The 24,761-nt window shown below is 42.4% G+C and overlaps 2 protein-coding genes across 7 annotated transcripts in view; both read right to left on the bottom strand.

The window, feature by feature from the left end:
• bmpr1bb (bone morphogenetic protein receptor, type IBb) overlaps positions 1 to 22,043 on the bottom strand; it is a 58,597-nt gene extending 36,554 nt beyond the window's left edge. Inside the window, exons 1-3 of the mRNA XM_084383667.1 lie at positions 21,848 to 22,043; positions 17,016 to 17,085; positions 14,093 to 14,248 (exon numbers count right to left, since the gene is read on the bottom strand). The gene's annotated coding sequence lies outside the window, so the exon portion shown is untranslated. The remainder of the gene's footprint in view (positions 1 to 14,092; positions 14,249 to 17,015; positions 17,086 to 21,847) is intronic.
• A 955-nt stretch (positions 22,044 to 22,998) lies between these two features.
• Positions 22,999 to 24,761, bottom strand: part of pdlim5b (PDZ and LIM domain 5b) — a 42,201-nt gene continuing 40,438 nt past the window's right edge. For all 6 annotated transcript variants that reach the window (XM_084383548.1, XM_084383550.1, XM_084383551.1 and 3 more), the window contains 3 exons: positions 24,375 to 24,495; positions 24,171 to 24,286; positions 22,999 to 24,073 (listed from right to left, as the gene is read on the bottom strand). In XM_084383548.1, coding sequence (XP_084239674.1) covers positions 23,990 to 24,073; positions 24,171 to 24,286; positions 24,375 to 24,495 — 321 coding nt within the window. In that variant the 3' untranslated portion in view covers positions 22,999 to 23,989. The remainder of the gene's footprint in view (positions 24,074 to 24,170; positions 24,287 to 24,374; positions 24,496 to 24,761) is intronic.

Consider the following 24,761-nt stretch of genomic DNA (forward strand, 5'->3'; position numbering starts at 1 on the left):
CATTTTAGTCTTCCAAATTTAAATAAGAGTCCTAAAGGAGCATGTGGATAAACTGAAAGAGAGTTTGAGTCAAGCATGATGTCAAGAGCAACACTTCAAAATGCAGTTAAGCTGTAGTTTAATTGGTTTGCTGAGCTGTGTGTAGTGAATCTTTGACCTTTTAACAATTTCACTGACAAGAACATTGAATTATAACATAAAACAATATAGATTTTTCAGACGTATGTCATGGACGAGTCTTAATTAACTGATCTGTGATGGAGGGATTGAAGGAAATAAATATCAAGCGTCAGACCGTTCTGACAGAGCTGGACCAATAAATTAGCCTGGCCCTGTATATCCCTTGATATTAGCTTGTTGTAGATATATTGATATACATGTGTATGCCTGCCACTAAGTAAAAAGAAACTGCAGTAGAGAAATGCCAATATTAATGAGGATTAACAAGGTAGTAATAAAAACCCTGACATATTTATTTGATATACTATTTCCTTAAAATACTTCAATATTTTAAAGAAATACTGTAAAAAAAAATTAATTAATTAATTAAAAAATTAAAAAAACAAGCTGTCCTCAAAGTGTAATAAGGTCCCAGAATGCTGTTTGAAGCGAGAAAAAATCAGCAACATTTTTGGGATTCATCGCTTTGAGACTTGTTTGAGACTTTTTCTGGTAAGTCTGTGGTAGACTTAATGGAAAACATTTGCTCTGAGACACTCTGTGACTCATAATATTTCTCAGTAGCACTGAAGAAAAAGTAGTTTGGATCGATCTATGATTCACATCGTGATTCACCAGTTTAGAAGTCTTGTTCAAACTCATTTTACACGCCTGGTGATGGTGGTGTCGATTTCTGAACCTGATTTACAAAATTCCCAAACTGCACCTCTATCTCTCCTCTTATCCTTAAAACCATCCATCAAACATCTCAATCATCATCAACACTGTTGGCAACAAGAGAACGCCTGCAGCCAGCAAACACTTGTAAAACCCTCTCTGACTCCATGGAAAAGTGTTGATTTTCACTAGATAATTGTATTCGCTTGTCTTCTGCTCTCTTGACTCGGGCTGTTGGCCGTGAAGACTGGAAACTTGCTGGCAGAAGCATCTCATTAGACTGTTTCCACCTTCAAACCTTCTGCACACTCCATACTTCTCACAAGGTTATGAGACATCTGCACACTTTTGGAGAACGCAACAGCAACTACAAGCATTTGTTATTGTGATCATGATTGTGCAGTGTGGGCTCGAGCTTTAGTGAAGGAAAGCATTATGCATGTAAAGGCGCATTCGACACCAATGGGGCAAGACTAAAACGTGTGGAAACAGAGTGTGAAGAAAATTTAAAGGCCAAGTCAACCTTGTCAGGGCTGCATAGAGAATGCATTATTGCTGCTGTGAAAGTTAAGTAAGTTTAGTAGAAATCATAAAACTACACCCATAAGAAAATGTTAGAGGCCCAAAAATGTATATCTTACTTCACAATGAACTCCTGAGGACATTTATTTTGGCTTTTTAATCCTCGAAATATATAGAGAACATAACATAAGTGGCAGGCACCTGTTTGGACTCAAAACATTTTAAAGTGTGTGTAAAACAAACAAATTAATAATGCAACTTGGTCTAATGGGATGGCATATAAACAGCATGTCACTTAAAAGAACAATTTACGTCATGTCATGTATTTCAGCTTTGCTTTTTGCGTGCACTAACGTCTAACTTCTAAACTTTTAAACTTATTTGGGGGCAAAGTTAACAAACTTTTTGATCTGTTTTCATCAGATCTGACTGGTGGATTTTGTTTTCTGGCTCTCTCACCATACATTTAGATAGGGGCTGGTCTTGTTAGCCTGAAATAACTGCCCGGGGACATTGCCAAGATGGCTGCCCAGTGGTAAGACTTGCCTGAAAGGACTTTGGTTTGATCCGTCCATCCATCGTGCCTAATATCTAAAAAGCAAAAAATCCGATGTGATGTCATGTGAAATGAACCTTGGCCTGTTAGTCATACACCATTTGGTGAGACCAGGCTGAAGAATGCAGTAGAGTAAGGCCAGCTTAAAGTGTTTTTTGTATGTTTCATCATAAGGTCTCAAGTCAGGCAGCTGGTTGCCTAAAACTCTCAGTTTTTCCCTTCCTTTGCAATAAAATAAGCTCTTGTTATACCAAATTTGCCGGTCGACTTTTCAGTCATTCTTTACAAATTCCAACAAAATGTATCCATGTATTATATTCGTCCATTTAAGCGACTTCCACCTGATGCTTATTTGATCTGACTTCCACTGACAAGCACGATAAATTAGTCCATTTTCCAATGATATTTGGAACTCGCTGCAGCCTCCACGGTCAGCGTAATTAATGGCGCCATGGGTCCTGCGAGAGTGGGACCAGCTGCGTGTTATGTCTTGTCACCAGTCCCACTCTCTTTGACACCTTCGGCCACATCCCTCTCTTCCGATGCCAAGAATACTGGTGGAGCAGTGCTCGGTCTGAGGACTCTTTGTGCCCACCCTCAGAGAACAAACACTATTAAGACTCAACAACGTGCCCCTTTGCCCATCCCCAGAGTGCAGGCAGTGCCAGCGTCTGTAACTGGAGAACGGAGAGCAAAACAGCTGCTCCCAGTCTATCCTGCATCTGCCACAACTGTGATCTCATGGAACAAAGCGAGAATGCAAGCACACGTTTCGACTGGCTGTTCAGTCACACTCCAGCCATTGTCCCTCTTGTTCTTGTTCTACCTTTTCTCCCTCAGTCTCTCTGTTACACTAATACACTCCAGGATGGATATTTATCAGGATATTTATCAGTTATCAGTCATCAACTTTTTCTCTTTGTCCACACACCCAGCATATCCGACTTCACTGTACTGTGAGACCTGGGATCCTTCATCTGTAAAGCAGTGGTGCACCCCAGTTGGTCACCAAGGCCGCTGGCTGAGTTCTTCTGACTGATTGACGGGGATTTTGGGGTAACTGCTGTCCCACAGACAGGTGCTTCAGACAAGCAGGCCACATCTACCGTTCCTGTGTGTGCTTGTTAACTATTATTTTACGCTCACTACAATTATTAAAAGAGTACTCCAGTAATGTCTTAATATACTCATGAATAAAGTTCTGGGACTCATTGTGTTGCGTCAGTGTCTGACTTCAGTTCTACTTGGACGGAGTCCATTTGCTCGGAGAGTATGTAGTAAAAGACCAACATTTATAGCCACAGACTGATTATTAGCAGCACCTCTGTGTCTTCAGTTGATCCCCTGCTAAGTTTAATTCCTTTCATTCCGTAAGTCGGAGCTTACGCATTGCAGATGTCTGGGAAATTGCAACCAAAGATTCCTCCCTCGAACTGACTCACTCTAATTCTCATTCACAAATCCTACAATGCTCTTTGACACCTTCTCAATGAGGTGTTGACAGCTGCTTTTTGACGGCACACCTGAACACCGCTCCCTACATGGCAGCATCTTTTTTACTCCGCAAGAGATTGAAAGGGATTCGGGAAACCATTCAGTAATGAGGCACACACCAGAATTAGAGCACTTCTTCGTAAAGAGGGTCTCCTCTCCATCATGAAAGAATCATATCAAAACATTTTATCCAACATTATTTGACTGGAAATCATACTCGTATGCAAATTGTGAGAGGTTTTTTTTGTTGCACATGAACATGTCCGTGTTTTGTTCACCTTTTCAGAAGCAAAAACGTGTGTGACACTGGGCTTTTCTACACTACCATGTAGCCAACTACAGCAGTGGTACTAACAAGCTGCCCCTGTGTATAAAAACTACTGTAAAAAGCAACGTGCTACAATGGAGCGTTCATTCCTACAATCCCCTCTGACACCTGTTTTACCTCAAGTCCTCTCGGCCAATCACGATGCACACAATTTACAGCATGCTCAAAGCTGCGTAATTAATGAGAAGAGACGCAGCTGCTGCAGGAGTCAACCTGGTGTTTATGTTACAGTTTTCTCATGAAAAAGTATCTCTTGTACATGTTTTCTGTGCCCGATACATTTGATTTGGAAAATCTGCTACAAAAAAGGTTCCTTTCCTGAAGCAGAGCTCACGTTGTCCATAATCATACAACCAAAAGAAATCAGCATAAATGGAGGATGTTTTAGTAAAAAGAGCATCCCTTACATCGTCATAGACAGGACAGCAAAACAAGAGTGGCACCCCAAGATCATTAGTTTTGCTGTTATTTAGTCATAAACTAAAACATTTCTAAATTGAAAAGCTGTGGACCAACGGGCAGAGCAACCTCCCAAGAGTCAGCTCGCTCGTTAGGGCACTTGGTTGGGTATTTCTGGTGTTCGCTGCTGTTGATTTTTTTTCTTTCTTGCAGAGAAAAAAACACATCAATCTCTAATTTTGTTGAATTTTAGCTGGTCAAATAAATTTAGCCCCAGTCGAGGCAGACGTATGATACTTTCTAAACTTCTGCGAAGAACTTTGCAGTAGTTGTGTGGTTCCATTAAGATTGCCAAGCACACAGTTACATTTCTTAGCAAATAGAATAATTGAAAACATTAAAGATGTCACGTGAATTAGTATTGATTCACCAAATCTGCACTATTTACTGGTTTACGGCGCACTGGTACTTCTAATAACTCTTGTGTAACGAGACAAACAGCAAAACAAACTAGACAGCAGACAAAAACAAACCGGCGAGTTCGCTTTCAGCTTATTTATAGTGACTTCTCAAAAGTCTGATCCTTGGCCGGCTCGTTTTCCTAATAGCCGACTCCCTCTAGTGCAGTTTAGTTTGATCGGAGTAGATGGATGCAGTTTGTTACTCAGCAGCAGTGAAATGTCCACGACTCACAGGCTTTACATACAACAAGCTAATAATGCATAGGCGTCTGGAGGGACTGGCATTTAAACTGGAAAACAAAATGGGCAATTCTGCCATTCTGGACCCAACATAACGACGCCACCATGAGCCATTAAATCAGCCACAAATTGGCCTCGGCTTGTGCTAGCTTCTATAGTTAGATGTGGTGAGGCATGCAGCCAGCGGAGCCGTGTGCCTGTAGGTATGGCAGCGTGTTGGTCCACCAGACAGCCTGTCTAGGAAGGATCAATACAGGATTAGGGACAAATCCCTCCCTTCAGACCTTGTTTTTAAGTGTGCACAATCCAGAAGTGTTAAAGGTTTTCCGTCATGAAGCCAGGTGATTTCACAACTTTCCCGCTTGCCTGTCAGACACGAACCTCCTGCTTCGATCCGTCACATTTCTAGGCAGAAACAGGATGACCGAGTTCAATTTTGAAAGTCAGCACTTCCTTGAGGATGCCTTAGTCCTGGATGTATGTGCATCAGCTGATCCAGCGGCTGCCGTCGCCAGGTGCGTCCATGCAGGGAGTGGAAAAATAAAACGGAGGACCAGAGGAAAGCTGGCCCACGCTGCTTATTTGACATCACGGTGGAAGAGGTTGACTTTGCAGGCTCCAGTGACTTTAAATAACCAAAACAGATGATTGACAGAATGATTGACACTTACCGAGGTGACCTGGGAGAGCGGGCTCTGTGCTGCCTGGGAAGAAATCCATCAGACGAGCCCATAATAAGCTGTACGCTCTGATGTTTTACGTGATACTGGCAGCGTTAGAAGGAAGTGATCGCGAGGAAAGAATTCCTCGCTAGAATGCCTCACTACCCCGGTGGTTTTTAAACAAACGCGAGCATTGTCCTTGGTTCATGGCTTTTGTTCTGAACCAGTCTGTTCTGTAGAAATGCAAACCTTAAATGCAATAATATACACAGTGTTTCATCCGTCTTCCAGAGGGAATCGGGAAATAAAAATGTGAGCCGACCCACACACACTGCATAAACTCAGATAAAACAGACACTTAATAAAAAGTCCTAGACAAAACAGTATTTCTAAAGTGACGTCCCAGGCTTTTTAAAACATGAAAACCACCTGACCAGCTCGCCACGAAGCCGAATTATTGTCTTTGCTCAGCTAATTCCAGAGCTTTTCAACTTTGAAAACAACACCGACAAACTATCTCCAAGCGGGGGAACACACATCTGTCTCATCCGTCAACACATCATAACCGAGCCAATAACAAACTCTGAGCTCAGAGGGAGGTGGCGGAGAGGTCAGCCGACTGTGTATGTATGTGTCTGAGCAGAAGAGAGAGAGAGAGAGAGAGAGAGAGAGAGAGAGAGAGAGAGAGAGGATCTGCTCTCCAGGTCTACGCTCAGGCTCGACACCCCCCCACCCCAACCCACCCCCGCCCGACCCCCCTGGGAACCAAAGCCACAGCGGGCAACCTGAAACCCCATGATGTCATCCTCAGAGAGCACGGGCTACCGGCAGTCAGTGAGAAAGTGTACAAAACCCAAAGTCAACATCACACAATTACTGGGGTTAATTGTATTTACAATCCGCCAGCTGTGGTGGATTAAGGGGTCCGCCGATAAAGTGCGGTACATGTGTGAGGAGAGAACGAGTCATCACTGGGGAGGTTTGCGAGAGGAAGGTTTGGACCTAAAGTTTCATCTTCCGTCTGCAGGGTTTAATTCCAACCTGCAATAAGATTTGCTTTGCATTTGCACTGATAAACTTCCACCACGATGCTTCAGCGTTTTGTTGGAAAACCTGCACATGCTCGGCTCTCTATTGCACGTGATTGCCTACGATAAGAGAAGCTTGTTATTCTTAATTCATTAATTCCACTTTTTTAACAGTGCTCGTTTCAAAAGGGAGAGCAGGCGGTGCAGTAACTACTTACATCTCCTCACATAACTGTAATTGAGTAATTTTTTTGGGTACTTGTTCTTTGATTCAAGTCGATAATTTTACATGTACTTTTACTTTGTATTTTTACTCGAGCATTATTTTAATACCAGTGGTTTGACTTTCAGTAATGTAATTTCAGTAATGTAACTGTACTTGACTACAACTTAGTTTTAAACTTGGTACTCAAATGTCATCCTGGAATAAAAGTAAAGATATTGTGTTGAAATGTTGCTTTGATAAAAGTGAAAGTCACCCATAAAAATAGTACTTCAATAAAAGTCTTAAAGTATCTGATAATAAATCTACTTATCAAAAGTATTTTTCAGGCAATAAATGTACTTGTATTATAAAAGTATGACAAAATAAACTGATTAAAAAATGCACTTTGGCTCTGAGGCAGCATGCATTCTTCAAAGTAACTAGTAACTAAAGTAATCAAACAAATTAAGTGGAGTAAAAAGTACAATATCTGCCTCCAAAATGTAGTGAAATGGAAGTATAAAGTGGCAAAAAATGGTAATACTCATGAAAAGTTAAAGTTAATTAGGTTTATTTGATAATTATTTCAACCAGAAAAAGTAAATTTAAAATATTTATTCTTTCTTTATTCTCTATTTTCTCTCCATACTATGACATAGTGATGAATGGCACCTAATGAGGAAACAATGTGATCCTAGGTGAAGCGCTGGCAGTCAGACGACCAGCATTCTGTGTGTGTCTGCAAAAAGAGAGGACACAGGGTCACACATGTCATCACATGGTGTCCATGATGGATGGCCGTTTCCTCCCACTCTGCAGGTTCTTATACAGGACCTCTGTTCCTGTTCAGCTTCGTCTCAGTGTTGCTGGTGTGGAGGAGGCTTCACCTGCAGGACCCACCAACACAGAGGTATGAACCCTGGATCTTCGGAGCATCTAAGACTCTATATCCATCTGAGGTTTTATCATGACTACAATGCCTTTTAATTGAGAGTCTAAAAGTGAAATATCAAATGAACTTTAGCGGTCAAAGCAGAGCAATCCTGACAGCACGACCCCCGTTCTCTCCGAACATATGTTCATCATTAATGCGAGGATGCTGCAGGAGGAATGTTCGGGATACTGACTCCTCTCCGAGCTCTTTTAGGCAGACTGAGAACGGGGTTAAGCGTCACTGACATGTCAGGATGATCTTGCACAGTAGATGCATCATCTTTGAGCGGATGCTAATCAGCAGTTTTGACTTTCTTATGATCTGAAGGCTCCGCGTGAAAGAATGTAAACAGTCATGACAAGCAATTACAGTCTCATCATGTTTGTTTATGACAGTCATCTGTGGCTTCTGGCCTTCAAGATGAAGTTGTAATTGTTATTTCTTTTCTTTGTGCTTCACAGCAGGGAATTGTGTACTTGTATTTGACTGACAGTCGACTGCCGGAGGCAATTTTACAGTTGCCTCACTAACAAAGCCCATTCACACTCCACTGTCTCGATAATAAATCTTGTGCTTTGGCATCACACTTAACCCATTCTTCAGTTTAAGATGAGTGTGTCATGTTTTCCTCTTCACCCAGTGCATTAACCCCGCACCCTCGCTGGACAGCCCTGTGATCAAAGCCTGCCAAATTCCTTGGTGGTGATTCCCCTTTTGGGTCCGATGTCAGGATCAGAGACCGGAGCAGGGAGAGGGCGTACTCAGTCAAACAAGCCACATAACATTAATTTGCCATGCAAGATCTATTGCAACGGCACACATGCATCCATGTGCATGCACACAATGATCGAGACGAGGCGCAGAGACAGCTGTCCCGTCGCCCTGTGTCTAATGTAGACAGACAGCGGGCGGAGAAACGATTGGACGCAGTGAGACATCCATTCAACACACGGGGGGGTTATGAACATCAGGATGATGATGAACTCCGTTTGTACTGGGTCCACTGTATTTAATGTGTCGGCGGACAAGAGAAATATGGCCTGCTTGGGTTTCTGCTGTAACATATCAACTGAAACAATAGAGCCACAACAGTTCAAGAGCTGCATCTTCAAAGCGTTCGCAAAAGACTAATTTATGATTTTAGGGACAGACAGTGGTTTGCGTTTTCATGCACACCAATAAATTAAATATCCATGTGACTTGAGAAATACTTTGACAGTTTGGATAAGCATTCTAGCCAAGAGTTACAGTAGATGAAAAGATCAATACCGCTTTCATGTCTGTATGCTAAACTGAAGCAAGAGCCAGGTAGAGCTGCAGTGATTAATTGATTGATTGATTGACTGATTGATTGATTGGCTCTCAACTGCAATTTTTTTGAGGAAAAAAAGGCAAAGTTCTCTGATTCCAGCATCTGTTTTGGTTTCTTTCCTGCACTGTGACGGTAATCTTTGGGTTGTGGACAAAAAACAAAACAATTGAGGATGACATCTTGGACTTTGGGAAACATTATTTCGCAATTTTCTTTTCTTTACGGATGACAATTAAGGCCACTGTAAAACATTTCTGAGTTCTGACTTTTTCTCGGACTTAAAGGATAACTACCGTTTTTTACAACCTGGACCTTTTTTCTAGCAAAATATATGGTCATTTACTCACCCAGATAACTTTGGTGTCATTCGGCGTCGTTCGGACGAAATTAGATCCAGTGTAGCGCCGATATATCCATACAATGCGAGTAACGGGGCATCGACACACAGCCTCTATATAACGCATTATCTGCCACGAAACTAGTTCATTTCACCAATATTTTGTCATGATATGCTAGTGCTATTCCCCTCTGAGTCCGGGCTCGTCCGTTATCAACATCCGGGGTCAAACTAGCAGTAGCAGCTACAGGTAAACAAGCCGGGCTGTCGCGGGTGCGCGCCCAGCTCAGAGACGACATCTTCCAGGTCAGAGGTAGTAGATCAACCTACAGACCCCGGATGTTGACAATAGACGAGCCCTGACTCAGAGGGGAATAGCATTAGCATATCATAACAAAATATTGGTGAAATGAACTAGTTTCGTGGCAGATAATGCGTTATATAGAGGCTGTGTGTCGATGCCCCGTTACTCGCATTATATGGATATATCGCCGCTACACTGGATCTAATTTCGTCCGAACGACGCCGAATGACACCAAAGTTATCTGGGTGAGTAAATGACCATATATTTTGCCAGAAATAAGGTCCAGGTTGTAAAAAACGGTAGTTATCCTTTAAATAAAATCATAACTCTTAAACCCTAATCCTCTTCTATATCTTTAGACCAAACAACTAATCAGTTAATCAAGAAAATAACCAATAGATTAATCAATAATGAAAATACGGTGGATGCAGGCGTACAGCCAGGAGGTGATTAGCTTATCTTAGCATAAAGACTGGATGCAGGGGGACACTGTCCAGGCAACCATCACAGAGTCCAGGAAGTCTGTTAAAATGAGATATGATGAGTTAATTGGTGAGTTTTAAAAGCGTCTGTGGTCTGATTCTTTAACTTGGGACAGAGTCAGAGTCGGCTACACATGTAGTACATTTGACGCACACACATTGAGTATGTCATTCCAGACATGTTTACACAGACGAAGCTAGATCTCAGAGAAGAAACCCTGGGGGCTTTGTCTTTGCTAGGGGATCCCCCAACCCCCACCTTCTATCCCTACATCCCTCGATCCCTCCTTGTCCTTCTGAACCCTGGTGAAGGTTCAATTTTAGGGACTAAACTCCTGCTCGGCCCCTCAGGACTGTCTGTCTCCCTTCGCTCTGTTTTGCTTGGTTTAGGCCAATTTACTGCTTGCAGTTACCAGCAGACTGTCAAGCCACCATGAGAATATTCCCACCACACACTCACATAGATGGTTTTCATGATCCGCAGCTTACACCGACACTGAGACCTAATAAAACAACACAGAGGAGGACCTACAGAGCGCTGCCAAAGGGCCTTATTGACAAGTGAGGACCATTAGCTTTACTCTGTTGTTGACGTTGGTTTGATGCGATGCCTAAGCGTCAGTCAGTCTTGAAACGCCTTGGATGAGTCCCAACCAAACCTGACTCAGGGAGCTGCAGGCAGGTCTGGGAACACAGATGCTACCGGCCCGTCCACACACAAAGAGCGGCCAAAGAACCCTCCTCTGTCCGAGCCTGTCAGCGAGACTGAGGGCCTCCTGTCTGTGATTGATGACCGGGGTTCTGCATATTCCTGAAGCTGACACGTGTTGGCTCTGCTCTATTTAGTTAACATTATTCTTATTATTTCTCTGACCAACCCAGCTGTTGAGTGCATTTGTGTGTGTGCGCACACACACACAGGGAGGGGTTTTTCCATGCCCTCAGCTGTCCAGGTATGTGTAATGAAATCTTGAGTTCTGTTTTGAAAACCCTCGGAGTTCCAGCCATTTTCACATTTGAGGTTTCTCTCTCAGCTCCCCTCTTCTTCTCCCCTTCCCTCTCACCCACGTGTGCTCCCATGGAACAGTCCACCCAAGGTTACTTACCGCTTAATTTGCAGCACTTTCAAAAAGTAAAATAAACACCCAGGTTGTAAAAGGTGGGGAACACCCACCATCTTGACCACTTTGTGTCCATAAGGAACAAACTGTATTTGTGTGTGTGTGTGTGTGTCTGTATGTGTATGTGTGTGTGTCTGTATGTGTGTGTCTCCGGCTCAGACTTGAATCGGGAAAGCAATAAAGCCACACCATGCTCAAAACCTGCGTGATCAGTAATTAAACGTGACCTTTACGAAAAGCACAAGAGAACTACTGTCGGTCAAAGCCACATCGTACAGGTGGAGCAAAGGAGGCACAACTGATCTTACATGGGGGCGTGCCTGTGATAAAGATCTATTCAATAAAACAAACTACTGTGACTTGATATTAAAGATGCACCAATCCCCTTTTCTATTTTTTATTGAATTAACTTTTTATTAAAAGAGCAAAAAATATACAAAAATGCAATAAATTTAAATGTATTCCACATAAATGTATTAAACTATAGGCAGTGATGGAATGTAACTAAGTACATTTACTTGAGTACTGTACTTAACATTTTGAGGCACTTTATTTTAATATTTCCATGTTCTGCTACTTTCCACTCCTCTACAGTTTGGAGGCAAAGATTGCGCTATTTTACTCCACTACAATTATTTGATCATTTAGGTATTAGTTACGTACCGCATATCATGAATTGTTTACATCCATGTTTGCTAGCTAGCAGTCGTCTTCTTCACTGCCTTTGTTGGTGTTTTACTACATTCGTTGGGGCATTTATCATCAACTGTCGACCAGTGGAACAGCATGAATTCAATGTTTGGATGTGAATTGATGTAAGTTAAGTAGGCTTCACGCACAAACAGGTATAAAAGAGCTAATTACTAAGGCACCAACTTCAATGTTTTTAAAAATTTGAACAAACCAAGTGCACCCAAACGTTATCCAATAACCGAACTACATGCGATGTCGGATCAGATAAGTCCTACTCTACTCGAGATGAAGATTAACTATCATTGACGTAATTCATGTGAACATAATGTTGCTCAAATAGGGCTTAATACAAGCAACTGTATTAATGAATACACTGTAAATATTTCTGCAAAAATCCAATTAATAACCTGAATTATGTCAATTATTAGGAATTGTTATCAACTCGGTTGATAAAACACGAAGCCAAACGTACGCAGCTGTCCACCAAATGATGCACATCTGATACACAAGATAATCAGTTAATTTAACAGAGTCTCTGGTCTCGCATGCACACGCTCAACGATAAAGCACTTTTTCCGGATGATGCATTTCCACTGCTCTGTGAAACAAATGTGGTTGACCGACTAAGCCTTCCTCAAACATACACGTAGCAAAAAAAAAAGGCCAAAGCAAACACAAGATTCAACCAGAGGATTCTCTAAAACCAAGAAGGCATTTCATCCCCTGGAACCATCTGATCCTTAAATCCTAATCTGCGTATCGTGCACTTGTACGTGGCCGCTCATGTGTGACTGCAGCTCCACGTGTTGAGCTACGTAGTGGTAATTAACAGCTGTGTCTGCTCTGGAACACCTGCAATAACAATCCAGGCTGTAGCAGGTTAGCTGGCCGCTACTCTCTCTCTCTTTTTGTTGTAACCTGATCTGCTCCTCTACGTAAAGCTCCCAGAGCCACCAGAGGACTTGGAAAGACAAGGAGAGGGGCTGGTCTCTTCTCAGACTGGACAGAGCCGTAACTAAAGATGAAGGACTAATGAATGATCGGTGTGGCTAACTCGTTTTCCACCCTGGAAGTTGATTTGAAAAGCAGAGAAATGCCTCACGTCTGTATCAAGACTTTGAAGGCAGACGTTTGAACCGGAGTTGCTATAAGGTCGCAGGCAGACTTCAGTCAGCTGATAAGGTGTTAGCTCACTAGCTACGATAGCTAGCTACAGCCAATGGTTCCTAATCGTCAACGTTCTTTCTCAAATACATAATGACGGCGCAACCACACTGCCGTTCTAGCAAGATTAATATCACGGATATATATTTGGCTTTAAGTAATTTATTTAAAGGGAGTCTGTTATTTCTTTCAGTGATCACATCAGGCCTCTGCACCACAAACAGAGCACGTGACTGAAGGCTGAATGGGAGCAGTATCTATCACTATAATAGATTTTCAACCATCTGCACTTTAATATTTTCAGAGTAACATGAGAAACCTGATAGAGCTCCAAAAAGGACACATTATATCTGCCCAGACTGCAGGAGAACCGGTCAAAAATAAACAGAAAACATTCACAGTGTCACTGGGGGGAAAGTCTGGAAAATCACGACGACTCGTGCCAAAACACAAACTGCTTCAACAAAGAACAGCAGCTGCTGGAGTCGAAACTACCCACCAGGGATATGACAGACATGCAGTATGTACAGCAAACAGGAGTGGGAATAACTCCTGCAAACTGACATGCAACCTACAGTAACGCGACGCACCTTTTGTTTGCAGTAGTGATGGAGTTAATCCAATGTTTAAGTCCGTTTCATGACGTGTTGACATGAGTTTGTCACCTGTTATGGCTGGCTCCCTAATCCTGCAGCCAGCGCCAGGACCTGACAGGGATTGCAAAGTGATGCAGTATTGTGTGTGTGTGTGTGTGTGTGAGTGAGCTTGTTTCCAGATAAAGCAGTGTGCCACGGGGAGCCAGATATTACAATAGCAGCTGAAAATACACTCACTGGAACATCTGATTTCTCAAAAACACCTTATAGGCGATATCGTAGCAAGAGTGGCAGCTGTTCCTGTTATCAGCTTTGATACTGCTGCTACTGTCCTGCTTGTTCCAGGATGTGACTGAGTCTTCAATTTACGGATTAGCGTTGCATTGATAAGAGATGTCACTCTGAGGGCACACTCACCTGATACGATCTATGCAAACCCAGCTTCTTCTGTATCGTCACCGCGGCATCCTCCTCATCCTCCGGGATTAAAAATTCAAAGCTCTGATGTCAGCGCATTTCCCTGCAGACGGCCTCACAGGTACGACTCCAAATGCCCTCTGCCCTCTCCCCAATCTGCGGAAGGGGGAAAAAAGAGGCACATATGAAGCCAATTTTCACAATCTGTCATCAGGAACACGGAGGAAAAACATGAGCAAGACAGAAATCGATTTCATCTGTTTCTCCATCTCGTCTCACAGTCTGAGTGGCACTCGCTGTCACTTGCTATTTAGCGGACAAGCATGAATCAGACGCAGTGCGGATTGAGGTCTACAGTAGGACAGACATGCGAGAATCCAGGACAAAGCTTCACTAAGATTACTCTGCTGAAAGATCAAACTGTCGGGGGAGATCATGTGGATGTGTTTTGAGTGTGGTGAAACCCAGAGCCCCTTCTTCTCCATGCAGATAGAAAAGATTTATGAACTTTAAAAAAGAAAAAGAAAGCAAGTGTCGCGAAACAGACTCCAGTAAGCTCGAGCCAAGATTATATCAGCAAAATAACACACTGGATCACAGCTGGGCACGGCTCTGAACCAACACAGCCGAGGGTGTAGAATCTCGGACTTTCCCTTTCGGCTGAAACAGGTGAATTCTGCTGTGATTCTGGGTGGTCCAGCTGATCTGCCTTTTCTTAATAAACCGCAAAGTTAGGTCATAATTATGGGCTGTCATCCTGCCTGCTACCTGCTTGCCAGGCATGTGTGTCCGCATGAGAGTGAGACAGACTGTTTTCTATGTGATCACACTCTTGAAACATAAGAATCAATGAGCCTCAGATTCAGTAGTGATGTTTTGCATAATTTCAATATTCCGTTTTTTTTCAGTCTATCTTCTGAAGCAAATGCACGCTAACATCAACACACACACACACAATCAGTCCCACACACAGCTGCCTTTTATTTGCCGGGATCCAGCCACAGATGGTGATACAGTGTGAACTTTAACACACGGATTCTTGACATTCTTTACGGGTGTGAGTTACTCTCCAACTCAAACCAGCGCTCGGCTTCTCCGGCCCTCTTTACTTTCCTGCCAGCAGGTCGCTGTCACAGGGGGAGTCCGAGCAAAGCCTCGCCCACATATACAAGCTGCTATTGTCCTCTCGAGGTACAGTAACTCTCTATTTCACAGCCCTGCATGGGTTCGGCCCCCGACCGTACACCAAGCCTCCGCGTTGGTGCTGTGTCAGCATATTTTGCTTGTTTATGATGGGTCCTGTAGTGGCAAGTCTGTTGCTTAATGTAAAAGGAATGCTAATTAAACAATGCAGCATGCCTGCTCACTGTTGAAATCAAGGGGTAAAAGTATATGTACTGTATCTGTGGGTAACAATGGTTCATTGTGCTGCGATGCACTAGATACATGTGCTAATATTTTAAAATATCTTACGTTAAAAAAATAAAAAGCTGAAGTTTTGATTCTATGCAGATGAAATGTCCAAATCTGCAACAGAAAGCATCAAAAAATTCTGGTATTAAAGGGACCCTGCTGCTGTCTGACAAAAGATACAGAAGTATCCACTGTAAGCTTCTGACAGACCACTACGCAGCTTCTTTCCTCCGGCCGTGAGGCTCCTGAACTCATCCTCAACACTTCGCCATGAATTATCATTCATCAGTTAGTCTGTAATCTTTTCCGTATGGGTGTAACTTGGGGAATTACAACTTAAATTTCGACAATCCGCATTTTTGCATGTCGCTTCCACGGACACAAAGGATAAAAAAAAGTCGGATCTTGAGAGGGATGGCTTATAGATACTCATATAAAACTGTCAAAAATAGGCGGTGCCGACCAAATATGAATCAGGGTTCTGTTACTGCGTTGCCTATTTCTCGCCTCAAATGTTTTCAGAAACATATTCTAGTGTGTTGTTTGGCTGTTACATGATAAGTTTGTCACCGGGCCACCATTGTTTAAAAACCTGATGCGCCAGTACCGCCCAGATCACAGCACCATTGATGCTGCATTCACGTGCTCCTTTCACGGTCCCGTTTCCTGAGTTGGGAAGTGGTTCTACTGACTTTGTTTTGCATGTTGGTGCTCAACACGTTAACAGCTTTTTGAGTGACAAGGAAGAGCAAAGGAAATGATACAGTGACTCTATCCATCTACCCCGACTTTATGAGGGAGCTGTTGTCTGGCATCACACAATAAAACTGAGCACCACAGCGATGAAATACTTCCTTAATTACAATGTGAAACTCTTTTGTACAGGTAAAGTCATATGTTGGTTAGGCAGATGTTAGATTAAAATATTTTTCGTCCTTCATACTCATTCCTTACATTCAAAAAAGCCCTGCGCCGCTATGGTAAATTACTCAGGTGAAATGAAAGCTTCTGAGGGTTTCTAAAATTCACTACACTCTATCAGATGTTGATCTCATTCATTTCCGGGCACTCCAGTCAGAAGACGGAGCCGGTGTCTCGCGTGATACTTTAGTGGGGAAAACAGGCTTCTATTAGAGACGGTGCGGTTTATTTTACATAGCCATCCACATGCTCAGCAGAAAGTCAATTAGCTCGCCACTTTGGGGGCAAATTGCCGCCGAGACGGCATTACAATCCCAAAACACACAAACACCCACACACGGGATCGGCCCTGCCAGATACTACCTCTGCTGCAGGAGAATCGACACTCAGTCTATCTTGATCAATACAGCTTTTAGCTTTGGATTTCACTCTCTCTTCACGATATTATCGGTTTGAGGCATCAACGGAAAAAGCTCTTGAAGTTACATTTGAGAGTTTGCAGTGAAGATTTATCAATACGTCTCAGTTTTACAATCAAGAAATTGCAAAGAATTCCGCGAGATTCGGTCAGGCAGATATAGATACTCACCATCCAAACATCGGACATCAGAAAGCATCCTGTCACTTTACCCAGCCGGAGCTCCAGCACTTGTCTTTCTCTTGAAGAGAAAAAAAAAGTCGAGTTATTAGAAGGAGCTCATATATCCGCCATCTACAACTGAAAGGGCTGAGACTAAATTTCAAGCTCAGGTCATTTCTCCACTTTGACTTTCACCCAATCATGCAAAGTACCCCTTATCCTCTTCTCCTCTTCGATCTTCAATCATCCCCCACTCATCCTGTACGTCTTTCTCCTCCTTTTTTTTTTCATCTTTCTCCCTCTCTCTAATAACAGGATGTCTCTCACATGGTTGCTGACCTTCCAGGGAAAAGAGCAGAGCGGCTCGCAGCTTTAAGTCATTTCTGCTGCCTCTCTTTTCGCCCCTCATCTGTATTAATTGTCGAGGAGCCCACAGGTAAGAAGTTCCTAAGTGGAACGAGATCGGATGCATTTCGCTCGCACTTCCTAGCCGATGGGAGCCAGAGGAGATACAGCGTAATTCTCCCAGTGATCATAATGATGGACTAGCTCAGCCATGAAATTCAAACTCGAGTTAAATTCAAGAACTTTAAGGAATGCGAGCCACAAAGTGATCGCTCAGTCTCTCTATATATCCCCCAGAGAGGCTGCGTGGAACAAATGCAAGCACAGGCCTGCATCACAGGCAGCATCTGTGTTGACAGTGTTGTTGTTACAAAGAAAATACAGCGGTGTGACTGTATCTTTCCTTTGGTACGTATGGGTGTGTATGACAGATACAGTACAGTGAGTGAAAGACAGATGTAAAAGCCTCGACATGAGATGCTCCTCAGCATGTGTGCAGAAAAGAAAAAACAAAGGAAATCATGAAAAAATGTCCTGGCAGCTGGAAAAGACATTGAATAAAAAGTCTGTCTGGGACCGAATCTCTGACAGTTTGTCTCCTGCAGCTCCACCATTTGCTCTGTCTGACGGTCGCCGTGCTCAAATTACACGACAGACTGCTTCAATCTGGAGTGCGAGCTGATAAACTCAAAACTTTGGTGTTACTTTTCTTCTGCATTCACGCAGAACGCTGCTGCAGCTTCTGCAAACCCGAGCAAACCTGCCCACCACGCACACACATACATTTACCTGTCTAGTCCGCAAATACTGCTCCTATTGAGCTCGTTAATATGCACCAAATATCTCCGCTCTGATTGGCTGGACTCATTTCCTGTAATTATAAGGGAGGAAGCTGGGGTGAGGGGTCGCAGCTTGCTAAGTTTAGCCCCGCGGACAAACCCCAGACTCAGGCCGGTATCTGCTTAGATCGTGTTTGTTTGTGTGTTTATGTGCATCAGAGAGTGACTGGATGAGTGTGTGCGTCTGTGTGTAGGTGCTTGTGTGCGGAGCAGTTGCTAAGAGGAGGACTAAGACGTTTTCATTTCAGCGTACCTGTGATCAAATCACCTCAACAGATGTCTACTCAGCGATGAACATGGCATTCACTACTACATATAATACCTTGTTTCTTTTGATTTCTTAGTCAAAAGTCACATTTTATGCTTATTTTCCTGTTCATACATGTATTTTGGTTGTCCTGTAGAAAAGGTTTACAGGGATTAATGTTTAAAAAACACATTGTTTATTCTCATACTGCAGCTCCTCTGTTCTCTGTCTGAATGCTCTGTTTTAGCTTAGCTCTCTAAGGCCCTCCCCCTGAAAAGTCCACTCTTCTCTGATTGGTCAGCTGCCACACGCCTGTGCAAGAATCGCGCACCATGTTTCCGCCTCAGCTCAGCAGTATTTCTGCAGCAGGGTACCAAATGTGCTTAAAAATCCTATATCCCAAAAAAAATAATATACACACTTACAGGACTATTTCATTTAAAACTCTCTTATGTCAGTAAGGCAGTCACAGTTTCATGATTTTCCCGCAGACATATTTCCAAATGTGCGATGTCTCATCATCCTTCACTTTTCCATTTGTGGTGCTAGAAGTCCATTACCGGTCCACAAGTGCTCATGTAGAAAAAGTCCCTCAGAGGCACTTTAAGTGCTGTTCAGTGTCAGAGTTTTATTTATTTATTTTGATAACTATCAGCACCACAGTGCATAAAGAGATCTGTGAGGACTCGTTTGGCGCTTAGTTGACACCTATTTTAATCTGCAACGATTATTTTGATTATCAATTAAATGGTTTAAGTCATTTTTAAGGAGGAAAAACGTCAAAAAAATTGATTTCAGCTTCGTAAGCGTAAATATTTTCTGGTTTCTTTACCCCTCTATGACAGTAAACTGAATACCTTTGGGTTGTGGACAAGACAAGACATTTGACATCTTGGGCTCTGGGAAACACTGATCACCATGTTTTTCATAATTTTCTGAAATACAAACCAAACAACTGTTGATTAATCACACAGGTATTTTAAGACATGCCTGCCTTCATGTTGCTACAACACATGAGCCTAACAAAATGAATGTACGTACACACACACACACACTGTGTAAGTCATCAGTGCCAGTCCAACAAGCTGAAACACTTGAAGCTTGAGTCTGTGGTAGACCACAAAGTGCTGCCTCACCATGCCCCCTCACTTGACATGCCATCACCATCATGTAAGACTAATGACGGGCGTTACTGCTGCCAGGGGCAGAGGCAGGCAGCAAGGCTTGGGTGGTGGTTGGTGGGTGGTGGTTTGAACACTCTCTGTGTGTTTATTATAAACACTCACTCAGCTCTGCTTCAGTGAGAGTCTCTGTCCTGCAGAGAGTTCGAGGGTTGCAAAGACACAACCACACACCTGCAGGAGGAGCAGCAGGCTGTGCACGGCTCACCCTGGGATCTGAGATGCTGATGGAAACATCAGGACACATCAGGAGACCTCAGCTCTGGTTCTCTGATACCCAGCGATCACATGCAAAGCACAGAGGGCCATTGATGCCACTGCCACTATACACTGACAGACAATGGAGTCTTTAGCTCGCTGCCAGATGTTAACACACACAGTGGGTGTAAAAATGGCACGTGGGCTCTACAATGACGAGCATTATCTGAGTCCCGATTGACAAGTGAGATCCAGAGTAATCAAATAACATTATAAAGCTCAGGCTTCAAGTTCAGGCTTGACTTTAGTAGCAAAAGTTTAGAATCCCACTACAAGGTCCATAGAGGCTAACTTTCAATCAATAAATCCGCCTTATAAGGAGGAGTTTGTCATATAAGTGACCATCCAACATTTAAACTAACATAGACAAAAATCTTTTAAGAAATCTGGAACATCTAGAATCCCATGAAAACTGCATGAACTGCATCCGGTGATGAAGCTGATGTGATCTGACTGAACGCTCCTGAACAGCGACATCAGTGGTAAAAGAAGTACTCAGATCTTTTACTTAAGTAAAAGCAGTAACAACAAATTGTAGAAGTACTTACAAGTAAAAGTCCTGCATTCAAACATTCTAAGTAAAGCTACAAAAGCATTAGCATCGAAATGTACTGCTTGCTAGTTGCACATTTGAAATGTATTTAATTTATCTGCAATTAGATGAAAAATCATCGATTCCAATAATCTAAAAAACGCTACATTTCAGATCTGACGTCAAACGTATCAAACGTCTTCAAGAAACTGAAACAAGTCCAGTTGCCTGTGATACAGCACGTAGATTTATCATGACCCGGATGACTGAGAACCTTCATCAACATCAGATCTGATACTGTAGTTGTCCAGGCCAATATTCGGCCAACCATAGTATGAATGACTTTCACTTTTAGTTTTGACACTTAAGTATATTTTTTGCCAGAAAATTACTTTTGATACTTGAGTATATAGATACTTATAGACTTTTACTCAAGTACTATTCCTATGGCACTATTACTGAAGTAATATTTTAACACAATATATTTACTTTTACCCAAGTATGACTTTTGGGGACTTTATACAACAGTTTTTATAAATATTGATGACACTGCTAGTTTGTGAATTTACTGCCTTATCATATTTTAATCTATCATAATAAATCAGGTTTTATATGTTGATGAGGTTACATTTTGTATTATTAAAGATATGCTATGATATACTATGTAGTTTTGGAGAGGAAATTCAAACTCAGAGTTTTAATATTTAAAATATCAATGAGGTAATGACGTGTTGTCCTTTAATTTCTTCCCCAAAACCACAAAGTGCACCTTTAATCTGAATGTGCAACTTAATGTAAATAGGAACTCCAGTTAAATAATTATAAAATAAATGTAGTGGAGTAAAAAGTACAGTGTTTCCTGAGTAGTATAAGTGCAGCAGAGGTAAAAAGAAGCACAAAAACAGACTAACAGTATTTTGTATAAATTGTACTATGCCACTTTTCCACCAATGTAGTACATGAGCCATGACGTGGGGCTGTTTCAATCAGCCATATTACCAAAGCTTCAGTCCCAACAAGGCAGCAAGAACTCAGCAACATATTCAGATCTGACCTGAGCATACATTCATCACTTTAACTGTTTTATTTATCTCACTGTCAATTATTCAAAACGACCAATAAACTCAACTGCATCTCATCTCAACGCAGTTCAGAAGCGATATCCTCCCTCAGATCGGACGTTAAGACGCGCTGAGCGCCGATCATGGCACCAATTACCGATAAGCATCCTCCTCATCATCGCCGCAGACTGCAGCAGTAACACAGTCGGGGGTCCCGCAGCTGCTATCAGCATCAAACTGAGCGCCGGGAGGCTCCAGTGCGATTGTAATGAGGAGCAGCAGCGCGGGGAACACTTCGCGCACGGAGCCCCTCTGCTTTCCAGCGAGGGGAAAGCTCAAACGCACACTGCATACCGAGTTGTTTAAAGGCATCCTTACCGTCTCCTTCTCGCTTTCAAAAGCAGCTCGACAAGATCTCGGATCGGAGCTCTCCTGTGGCCTCCTTTAAATCGCGTGCGTCCCTCTGTCTTGTTGTGGAGGAGTTTTTCCCAAGTGCACCACGCGTTTACCGGAGGCTGGAGTCGTTTTCGCGCACAGCTCCCACCTCCGACGTCTTGGAGAAGTGCACATCAGCAGGCTGAGCTCACCGTCTGGTACATATCACTCCAATAGCACTACACAATAACTCAAGACTCTCAGCAATGAGTGTGTGTCTCCTGCTGGTGTCATCCTCAAACAATGTGCCTGTTAATCACTTGTATTGTTATCATGCAAGCAAGAATGCAGGTGTGTGTGTGTGTGTGTGTGTGTGTGTTGTTTCTCCTGTCCCTATGGAGATGTGTACTTTTCTCTCTCACTGCAAGTAAAGTGCAGCTCATGCTGGTGCCTGTCTGCCTGCATGTTAACTTCTCTGAATAATAACTGTCACGACAACGGATTTATGGTACAGGATGTATCGGTTCTTTGCTGCAATGCTTTTTACCGTTTGTATCGACAAACGCATAAAAAAGCACCTGCGCACAAATCAAAAGTAAGGTACTTGCAGGAGGGGGATCTTAAAGGAAGCCGATCGTGTCTTTTATTCCTTTCCTTCTGTGTTTTTGTAGGCTCTTGCGCACATAAAAGAGCTTGAAAGTTATAAAACCGAAAGAAGCTCATTTCTCCCACAGAAAACACCGCTCCTCAAACGCCTCCTCGCCTTCAATTCTGTGACTTTGTGACATCACACTATGCGACCGCAGCTAGTTCAACATAAAATAATTGATTTAGCTTCGGCTGCTCTGTTGTTATTAGAGGTGCTGGTTCAGGCATGTGTGAGCTGACCAATCAGAGGAGAGTGGGTCTTCAGGAGGGGAGGCCTTAAAGAGACACGGAGCTAAAACAAAGCATTTGGGACAGTATGGAGAAAAATGATGTGTTTGTTGAGCATTTAAGCATGTAAAAATATTCTAGTAGTAACCCAAAATAAAATGATGAACCTGAAAATGAGCATAATATGTCTCCTTTAATGTTTCAGTCCAGTGACAGTCAGAAAAAATAGGATGAAATAGTGTTTTAACGGTATAAGAAGGACTCAAGAGCTCTGATGATGCATTCAATATTGAACCCTTTTATTTGAAATGACAGTAAGGAGAGAGGTGCTTGTTTATGCACAGTGTCCAATGAGAAATCCATCGCACAAGTACACACAGTTTTTTTCTTTCAAGGAAATGTGTGTAAAACAAAGAGAAACTGAAATATATATTAACATCGTTTTGTGTTAATTGAACAAATAATTCAAATCTTGTGTGTTTTACTGCCAGGAGCGAGTTGAATGAAGTGCAGTTTCACTAGAAGCCGCTTTCAACGGAACAATCGATCTGTTATGGAGACGTCTCCGTAAAGACTAGACTGAATTGAACCCTTATATAACTTTTATGCATTGACAATTAAACTTGACCTGTACAGTGTCTCTACACACTGCTGTACACATTACTTTTTTATGCTTTAATTTCCTGGGAATGGTAACATAACACATTACTTTAAAACAATAAAATATAACAATAACATTTCCCATTTTTTATTCTGAAGGCCAGATGCCCTTAAGTCTTTTTTCTTTTTAGCAATTCTTGCTTACAAATAAATAATTTTAGCCCCTCAATGTTAAATAACCATAATTTTTATACCTTTCACTCGCTATACTAATACCATATCTTTCCGCATCAATATTTCTTACCTATTACTGTATGTGACCCCTGAGGGGCTCAGTAGGTCATCGCAGTAAACTATCCTATCCTGTGTGAAACATTAATGCCCCATCGAGAGCGCAACACACGTCCAGCACAGATAAAAAAAGCTCAGCACAAACAAAATCCTCTGGCACTGGCAGGAGGCTAACAGTGTTTTGAAATGATCTATAAATTCGTTACAACATGAAAATATTAAAAGCAAAACTAAAGCTTACAGTGGAACCTCTGACCCAATGTTATTCTAAGAGAAACAGATCAGTTTAAATTCTGAAAATATTTAACATCTGGCTGACATATAAATTGCTGTAAACCGACACCCTTGCCCCAGCACATTCATATTCATGGTGGCAGGTCAGACAGAGTGGGCGTGTTTCTTGCACAGAGCCTTGTCTTTTTTGGAGAAGAACGGCTGACCTTCCAGAGAAGTGGAGCACACCTGTGGACAGAGCCGAAGACATACAGAGCCGTGTTATTAATCTCACAAGATTTTCATATTTCTGGATCTAACCTCTGAAACCGTCTCCTGGACCTACCGCACACACGAAGCAGGTGTCATGCCAGGTGAATCCTAGAGCCTCCAGGAACTTGTCCCCCGCCTCGATGGGGAAGTCACAGCCGTGGCAGTTGGTCCCAAACATGCTGTAGTAGTCTGAGTAGTAAATAGTACAAAATGTTATTCTGTATGAGTGGGTTTCATTGACAACATCTGATTTACTGTTGTGGGCTTCCTGTTGTACCTTGTTCACAGTATGGCTGTCCATCCTCCATGTGAAACATGTTGCCTTTGATTGGCTGCTGGCAGGCGACACAGACGAAACAGGTCACATGCCAGGTTTGTTTCAGGGCATTCATGACCTCCTGCAGAGGAAATAGAAGAAATATATGAGGAAATGCTTGTTGAAGTATTAGTCCATCCATCAATTAGTTTAAGGACTCAAGAGTTTAAATTTTTTCAATTATATTGTTTTCTTAGTGTTCTCGTTTAGATAAAACTTGGGTCTTGTGATATCTTTTATGTCTTTTCATTTTAATGTGTCTCTCTGTGTTTGTTATACTGCATCGACCGCTTACTTTGTGGCAAAACTACTGACGGAAAGAGCAACTACATTAACCAAACGATTGTA

This window comes from Pagrus pagrus (genome assembly GCF_965226575.1).
Source record: "Pagrus pagrus genome assembly, chromosome: 19".
NCBI lineage: Eukaryota > Metazoa > Chordata > Actinopteri > Spariformes > Sparidae > Pagrus > Pagrus pagrus.